Here is an 8,493-nt window from a genome sequence, read left to right on the forward strand (position 1 = left end):
AGTCTGGTCTCGAACTCTTGACCTCAGGTGATCCACCCGCCTCGGCCTCCCAAAGTGCTGGGATTACAGGCATGAGCCACTGCGCCCAGCCTATTTTTTCTTTTACTTTTTGTAGAGATGGGTCTTGCTATGTTAGGCTGGTCTCAAATTCCTGGGCTCTAGCAATCTGCCCACCTTGGCCTCCCAAAGTGGGATTATAGGCATGAGCCACAGTACCCAGCCTGTATCTTAAACTTACAAATTTATGTATGTAGTTTTATTTTATGTATAAAAATATGTATTAAAATCTACACATATAAAACTATTGATCTATATAAAATGAAATAATAGTATAATTTTTATTTTATTTTATTTTTTGAGATGGAGTCTCACTCTGTCGCCCAGGCTGGAGTGCAGTGGCGCGATCACTGCAAGCTCCACCTCCCGGGTTCACACCATTCTTCTGCCTCAGCCTCCCAAGTAGCTGGGACTAGAGGCGCCCGCAACCACACCTGGCTAATTTTTTTGTATTTTTTTAGTAGAGACAGGGTTTCACCATGTTAGCTAGGATGGTCTTGATCTCCTGACCTTGTGATCCACCGGCCTCGGCCTCCCAAAGTGCTGGGATTACAGGCATGAGCCGCCACGCCCCGCCAATTTTTTTTTTTTTAAGAGACAAAGCTCACTATGTAGCCTAGGCTGGTCTCAAATTCTTGAGCTCAAATGATCTTTTCGCTTCAGCCTCAGGAGTAGTGGGATTACAGATGCATGCCACCTTTTGGGGCTCAAAAAATGCACAAAATCAACAACTTCATTTTTTTTTTTTTTTTTTTTTGAGACGGCGTGTCACTCTCTCACCCAGGCTGGAGTGCAGTGATGTGATCTTAGCTCACTGCAATGTCTGTCTCCTGGGTTCAAGTGATTCTCCTGCCTCAGCCTCCCGAGTAGCTGGGATTACAGGTGCCTGCCACCACGCCCAGCTAAGTTTTGTATTTTTAGTGGAGACGGGATTTTGCCATGTTGGCCAGGCTGGTCTCGAGCTCCTGACCTCAGGTGATCTGCCCACCTCGGCCTCCCAAAGTGCCCGTGAGAACCACCGTGCCTGGGACCAACTAAAGTTTGGACACCTAAGTTGCCATGTTTGCTCTGTTTTGTTTTGTGGTGGTTGAAATATCACACATTCCTCAGCGTAGGGGAAACAGAAACCCACAGGGTCCTGGGAGACCACCTGCATGTTCAAGCATGCTGGCCTCCTCTGCATTCCCAGGGGGCTTGGTCGTGCACTGCCACCTGTGGACACCCGACAGCCTGATGTGATGGGGGTGTGGCCTGCTTACCTGAACCTTCCAATCCGCCGTAGGTGTGAGAACATCTCCCCACCGGGCACGTATTCCATGACCATGTATAAGTTTGAGTTGTCCTGTGGGAAGCAGTGGCTGGTCAAGGGCCCACTCCCTGAGACTTGGACTCTATCTGAAGGCCTTGGGGGCCTCCTGGCTGGTGTTCAAACATTAAATGACAATAGCGATCCTGGCTCTCCGTAGGAATCATGTTCTAGGGACCAGATGCTTTGCTGGCTGAACCCACATGTTGCATTTCATTCTGCCCAGGAAGCAGGAGCGACCCTTATCCTGCTGTTAATGGGTGAAAGTGAGGGCTGGCTCATAGATATGTCAGGAGCTGGTTAGCCTGCCCTGGCCGGAGAGTGAACTCTGTAGTACCTTGCTCTGGGAGCCTGAGTAAGGCTTTGAGGTCACAGTTTTGTCATCTGTAAAATGGGATCATGATGGACTGCAAAATTAGTGGGACCCAGAATAAAAAAGGTGGCCCCTGGTTAAAAAATTATTATGGAGGGCCGGGTGTGGTGGTTCATGCCTGTATAATCCCAGTACTCTGGGAGGCCGAGGTGGGTGGATCATTTGAGCCTAGGAGTTTGAGATCAGCCTGGGCAACATAGTGAGACCCTGTCTCTATAAAAATACAAAAATTAGCTGGGCATCATGGCATGCACCTGTAGTCCCAGCTACTCAGGAGGCTGAGGTAGGAGGATTGCTTGAGCCTGGGAGGCAAAGGTTGTAGTGAGCTGTAATTGCACCACTGTACTCCAGCCTGGGCAACAGAATGAGACCTTGTCTAAAATAAATAAATAAATAAATAAATAAATAAATAAATAAATAAGAATGGCTGGGCAGGGTGTCTCACATCTGCAATTCTAGCACTTTGGGAGGTCGAGGCAGGCGAATCACCTGAGGTCGGGAGTTCTAGACCAGTCTGACCAACATGGAGAAACTCCGTTTCTACTAAATACAAAATTAGCCAGGTGTGTGGCACATGCCTGTAATCCCAGCTACTTGGGAGGCTGAGGCAGGATAATTGCTTGAATCCGGGAGTCGGAGGTTGTGGTGAGCTGAGATCGCATCATTGCATTCCAGTCTGGGCAACAAGAGCCAAACTCCATGTCAAAAAAAAAAAAAAAAAAATAGGCTGGGCTGGGCACAGTGGCTCACACCTGTAATCCCAGCACTTTGGGAGGTCAAGGCAGGCAGATCACTTGAGGTCAGGAGTTCAAGACCAGCCTGGGCAACATGGCAAAATCCTGTCTCTACTAAAAATACAAAAATAAGCTGGGCATGGTGGTGGGCACCTGTAATGCCAGCTACTCAGGAGGAGAATTGCTTGAACCCGGGAGGCAGAGGTTGTAGGGAGCCAAGATCGTGCCACTGCATTCCAGCCTGAGCCACAGAGTAAGACTCTGTCTCAACAACAACAAAAAATTATTACAGATCTCAGGACAGCAGCAGCAGCAAAGCATTAAACTTGGTGTGGGGTCCCTTGGAGCATAGACCCTTGTGCTTCTCTGGGTTGAACGCCTATGAAGCTGGCCCTGAGTGGCCTTTCCTGTTTCTCATGACTACAGCTTTGGATGGCACCCAAAATGGCTCCCAAAGGGCGCTCAAGACGTGCCTGCAACTGTCATGATAACCCCACCAGGTTGGAACTGGTATGATCCCCATTTTATTTTACAGATGAGAAAACTGAGGCTCGGGGAGGTAAGTCTCTTGCCTGGGGCCACACATCAGGAAGTACTGAGCTGGGAACTGAGCCCTGGCTGCCTGGGACAGCATTTGTGCTCCTGGGTCAGGCTCTTGCCATAAACCAGGTGCTGCTTTTGAGGGATGTTATTGAGGTTGGGTGACTCGCCAAGGGTATCGAGCTACAAATTGGCTGGCCCAGGAACTGAACTTGGGTCTACCAGAGTCCCAGCCTGCCTCCTGTCCCCTGGTCTCCCTCCTCCAGGAATCTTGTTCTTCCACAAAAGAGGGCAGCCACTGATTGTCCTCAGCTCCGACCCCAGCCCTGGGGGCCAGAAGGCTGGGACCCAGTGCAGTGACCTTGCCCCTTGGCCACTGGGACCCCACCTTGAAGGAGAACTCGAGTTTGACGAGGAACGGAAAGTTGACGGCTTGCAGGATGCGCTTTTCATTCAGGGTATGTTCGATCTGTTTCAGCTTCACCACCTGGGAAGGGTGGGAGGGGAGGGCAGAGAGGAGGGGGAGGTGAGAGGGGACTCATTTCCCCTGATGCCTGGAACTAGGGATGCCAGAGCCAGGCCAGTTCCTTCAGCCAGAATCATTTGTGTGCCTGTGGCCTGTCAGGCCCTTGGCTGATGCTGAGGACACAGCATCAGGGAGGCTAGGGGCTGCTTGTCCTTGCAGGGCACAAAGTCCAGGACAAAGAATACATGGGTTACCCCCAGAGAGGTCAGAGCCGTGGTGGAGGGCATCTTGGGGTTGTGGAGAAGCAGCCCCCAAGAAGCCCATGTAAAGTACCTGGCATGGTCTGGGGAAGGGGAAATCAGAGAGGGCTTCCTGGAGGAAGGGGCAGCTGAACTGAAATTGAAAAGACAGGCAGGAGAAGCCCAAGGGGTGGGCTTCTTGTCTAGAACACTCCACACAGCAACCTGAACCTCAGGCTAACTGCTCCTCAGCCATCAGCTGTCCCCAGTAGCAGATGCCATGAGCAGGCACCTGGCACCTAGTCTCTCACTGAATCAGGACAGGAGCCCTAGAGGCCCATGCTGGGAGTATGCCAGTTTGGAAGACCAGACACAGAGAGGGGAGGTGACTTGCCCAAGGTCACACAGCTGGCTGATGTCAGGCTGGTGTGTCACAAGTAGTCAGCCTGGTCCCTTGGTTAGCTGTCAACTGCTTTGCTCACATAGCTGTGTCCTCACAGTCTATACCTGCCCTGCCCAGTTCAGTCCCCATTAGCCACAGGGGGATGCTGCACCCTTGAAATGTGATTGGTCGGCTGGGGAGCCAAATTCAAAAATTTTAAGTATCTAAAATATAAATTTAAAAACTGAAACCAGCTGGGCATGGTGGCTCACGCTTGTAATCCCAGCACTTTGGGAGGCCCAGGCAGGTGAATCGCCAGAGCCCAGGAGTTTGAGACTAGCCTGGGCAATGTAGTGAGACCCCCATTTTTACAAACAACAACAACAAAAAGCAATTAGCTGGGCATGGCACGACTAGGGTCCCAGCAGCTTCAGAGGCTGAGGTGGGAGGATCATTTGAGCCCAACTGCACTTCAGCCTGGGCAAGAGAGCAAGACCCTGTCTCAAAAACAAAACAACCAGCCTGGCCAAAATGGTGAAACTCTGTCTCTACTACAAATATTAAAAAATTAGCTGGGCGTGGTGGCGGGTTCCTGTAATTCCAGCTACTCAGAAAGCTAAGGCAGCGCTTGAACCCGGGAGGCGGAGGTTGTTGTGAGCCGAGATCACGCCATTGTACTCCAGCCTGGGCAACAAGAGTGAAACTCCATCTCAAAAACAAAACAAAACAAAACAAAAATTAAACACTTGATGTAGGTACTGGTGACTTTCAGGCATAGTTGCAACAACCTGGGCATGTGAATCTGCTTTTTTTTTTTTTTGAGATAGAGTCTTGCTCTGTCACCCAGGCTGGAGTGCAGTGGCGTGATCTCGGCTCACTGCAAACTCCACCACCTGGGTTCACGCCATTCTCCTGCCTTAGCTTCCCGAGTAGCTGGGACTACAGGCGCCCGCCACCATGCCCGGCTACCTTTTTTGCATTTTTAGTAGAGATGGGGTTTCACTGTGTTAGCCAGGATGGTCTCGATCTCCTGACCTCATGGTCTGCCTGCCTCGGCCTCCCAAAGTGCTAGGATTATAGGCGTGAGCCACCGCACCAGGCCTGAATTAGCTTTTTCAACTTCTCTGCTTTTTCTCCTCTTTCCAGGAAAAATGTACCCTCAGAGTGGAGACCTGTTGTAAGCATACAACGGACACTGGATTTTAAAGACACTTCAGTACAGAAAAAAAGGAAATATTTCCGAAGTCATGAAGGACTGGGAAAAAAACAAAAGGAATGTAAAATGTTTCATTAATGATATTTTCACATTGATAATATATGGAAACGGTAATACTGTAGATATACTGGCTTAATTAAAACGTATCATTAGGCTGGGTGCGGTGGCTCACATCTGTAATCTCAGCACTTTGGGAGGCCGAGGCAGGCAGACCACCTGAGGTCAGGAGTTTGAGACCAACCTGACCAACATGGTGAAACCCCGTCTCTACTAAAAATACAAAAATTAGCCAGGCGTGGTGGCGGCATCTGCAATCTCAGCTACTTGGGAAGCTGAGGCAGGAGAATCACTTGAACCTGGGAGGTGGAGGTTGCAGTGAGCTGAGATCATGCCACTGGGTGACAAGAGTAAGACTCTGTCTCAAAAAAAAAAAACAAAAAGGCCCCAAACATGTCATTAAAATGAATTTCATGAATGTCACCTGCTTCTTTCACTTTCTTTTTTAATTACATTTTTTTTTTTTTAGAGATGGGGTCTGGCTGTGTTGTCCAGGTTGGAGTTGAACTCCTAGGTCCAAGTGATCCTCCTGCCTCAGCCTCTCTAGTAGCTGGGACTACAGGCATGCGCCACCATGCTTGGCTCTTTTTACTGTTTATGATGGAGCAAAGAGAAAATTTAAAATCGATTCTGTGGCTTGGGTTACATTTCTGTTGGTTCTATTGCTGCTTTATAGCAGTGCCCGGTATAAAGTTGGATCACAAAAATATTTACGGGAAGAAAGTCCACGTAAACACTGCTTCCCCCAAGAATGCTCCTGGCCTCCTCCCTTTGGACTGGCGTCTGACCCTGTGTCACAGTGCCTGGCTTTGAATTCATGGCTGGCCTGGAGAGGGAGCTTTGGGAAGGCAGCACAGGGCCCTTCTGACCCTTGGAGCTGGCACATTATGGGGGCTCGGGGAATAGTGGGTGAGCCTGGCGTGGTGGCTCATGTCTGTAATCCCTGCGCTTTGGGAGCCTGAAGTAGGAGATCACTTGAGGCCAGGAGTTCAAGACCAGCCTGGGCAACACAGCAAGAGACCCCCTGCCTTAAAAAAAAAAAAAAAAAAAGTTAGCCAGGCATGGTAGTGTGTGCTTGTAGTCCCAGCTACTCGGGAGGAGCTCAGGAGTTTGAGGCTACAGTGAGCTATGATCACGTCACTGCACTCCTGCTTGGGCAACAGAGCAGGATCCTGTCTCCCCGCAAAAAAGCAAGTGGCCAAGCGTGGTGGCTCCCACCTATAATCCCAGCACTTTGGGAGGCTGAGGCAGGTATATCACCTGAGGTCAGGAATTCGAGACCATCCTGGCCAACATGGCGAAAACCCGTCTCTACTAAAAATACAAAAATTAGCTGGGTGTGGTGGCGGGCGCTTGTAATCCCAGCTACTCGGGATGCTGAAGCAGGAGAATGGCTTGAACCAGGGAGGTGGGGGTTGCAGTGAGCCGAGGTTGCACCACTATACTCCAGCCTGAGCAACAGAGCAAGATTCTGACTCAAAAAAACAAAGGAAGTGAGTGAATGGGTGGATAGGGCACTCCAAGGAGTGGGCACAGTCCAGGCAAAGGCGAGGACGGGCCACCTCACCTTCTGTTTGTCGAGGATCTTCATGGCATAGTGGTTCCCGGTCTCCTTGTGTTTCACCAGCATCACCCGCCCGAAGGAGCCCGTGCCGAGGGTCTTGATTCGTTCAAACTGATCCAAGTGGGCTGTGTTCTGTGGGCAGAGGGGTCGGCAGGCTCAAGGTGCATCCTCCCCACAGCCTGCTGGGCTAAGGTCTGAGGCATCCCCTCTGCCACCGGCAGAGGGGGCCCCGGGGAGCACGTAGGGTCAGCGGGGTTGAGGACAGGGGCGGAAAATCAAGATGGCAGAGGGCGCATTCCTTAAGGCGGGTGGCAGGGGCCAGATCCGGCCCTGGCCTGGGGCCTGGGAGCTGCTGGCAGCTGTGCTGGGGGCAGGGGCGGGCCGTTGGAAGGGGTGGTGGGATGGGGGTGCCTGGCATTGGGCAGTCAGGTGTCTCCACACAGGAGCCCCCATGGGCACCTAGGGAGTGAATGGGGAGGGTCTGAAGCCTTCTACGGGGTTTCTGAAATTCTAGCTGTGTTGCTGGGACACAGCCAGGGGGCTGGGGGTCACCAGCTCACCCCTCCCTGGACTCTGTACCCGGTGGCCTTACCTGAGCGGGACTTTCCCATTTTTTAAGAAAATCTTCTTTGGCTTTGGCTAAGAATTCTTTCACTGAAAGGGAGAGAGGGGAGAGTTAGACAGAGACCTCCATTTCACCGGGGCGGGTTCAGGTGATTTCTGGGGAAATACTTGGTAGAAATTGGGGTGCAGTTCCCTCAACCTAGAGCCTGACCTTTATGTGGTGCCTCTGGGGGCCCTGGCTGGGCCGTGGCCTGGGCCTCCCTTGCTACAGAGAGGTGGGATCCAGCTGCTACTCCATCCAAAGTGGGGTACAGAGAGTCTCAGGGTTCACTTCCAGGGGAACAGAGGGAGGCACCCAGGCAGGCCAGCCCACCCCCACTCGCCCCAGTTCTGACCGACATTCCACGGCCAGGGCCGACGCCAGCCGAGGTATTTATAGCCTTGGGATTTGGCTGTTCCTCTGGCCCCTTCTCTGGGGAGGCCGGGCCTGGGACGGAGGCCTCGGGGGCTCGGGTAGCAGGCGCCCTTGGGGGGCTCAGCTGTCACCTTGGCCCCCAGCTGGCCCTGTTCCTCTCGTGTCAATCGCAAGGGCATTGCTCCAGAGCTGGTTCAAGGGAAGTCTCGCCCGATGCCCACTCCTCGGCCCCACGGCATCCCAAGGCGAACATCACCGCCTGGCTAACATTGAAACTTCCCCGGCAGACCCTGTGCCGGCTGCTGTCTACACTGTCTCATCTGACTCGCTCGGCAACCTGCCTTGTATCCATTGTGTCCGTTTAACAACCCAGAAAACAGGCTTGAAAACAGTCATTCTTATCTCTGCCGAGACACAGCCCAGCAAAGTGGCTAAGGGCCAGGACTTGGGGACAAGATCCAGTTCAGAGCCCAGCCTGGTCTCGGATGAACTCTGTGACTTTGGGCAACTGATCTCACCTCTCTAGGCCTCAGTTTTTCTCATCTGTAAAGTGGGGTGGTTTTTTTTTTTTTTTTTTTTG

At 51.8% G+C, this 8,493-nt stretch overlaps 1 protein-coding gene across 2 annotated transcripts in view; it reads right to left on the reverse strand.

Annotated features, from left to right (window-relative positions):
* The window catches only part of PRKACA (protein kinase, cAMP-dependent, catalytic, alpha), a 29,688-nt gene that overhangs the window by 8,149 nt on the left and 13,046 nt on the right, over positions 1-8,493 (reverse strand). The window contains exons 1-5 of one of the 2 annotated variants that reach the window (XM_011953202.1): positions 7,894-8,476; positions 7,527-7,588; positions 6,938-7,066; positions 3,399-3,497; positions 1,317-1,399 (exon numbers count right to left, since the gene is read on the reverse strand). In XM_011953202.1, coding sequence (XP_011808592.1) covers positions 1,317-1,399; positions 3,399-3,497; positions 6,938-7,066; positions 7,527-7,588; positions 7,894-8,092 — 572 coding nt within the window. In that variant the 5' untranslated portion in view covers positions 8,093-8,476. Of the gene's footprint in view, positions 1-1,316; positions 1,400-3,398; positions 3,498-6,937; positions 7,067-7,526; positions 7,589-7,893; positions 8,477-8,493 lie in introns of those variants that run through there. The other variant, XM_011953203.1, reaches the window with a different exon arrangement.

The sequence above is a fragment of the Colobus angolensis genome, unplaced genomic scaffold, assembly GCF_000951035.1.
Source record: "Colobus angolensis palliatus isolate OR3802 unplaced genomic scaffold, Cang.pa_1.0 Scaffold36, whole genome shotgun sequence".
Taxonomy (NCBI): Eukaryota; Metazoa; Chordata; class Mammalia; order Primates; family Cercopithecidae; genus Colobus; species Colobus angolensis.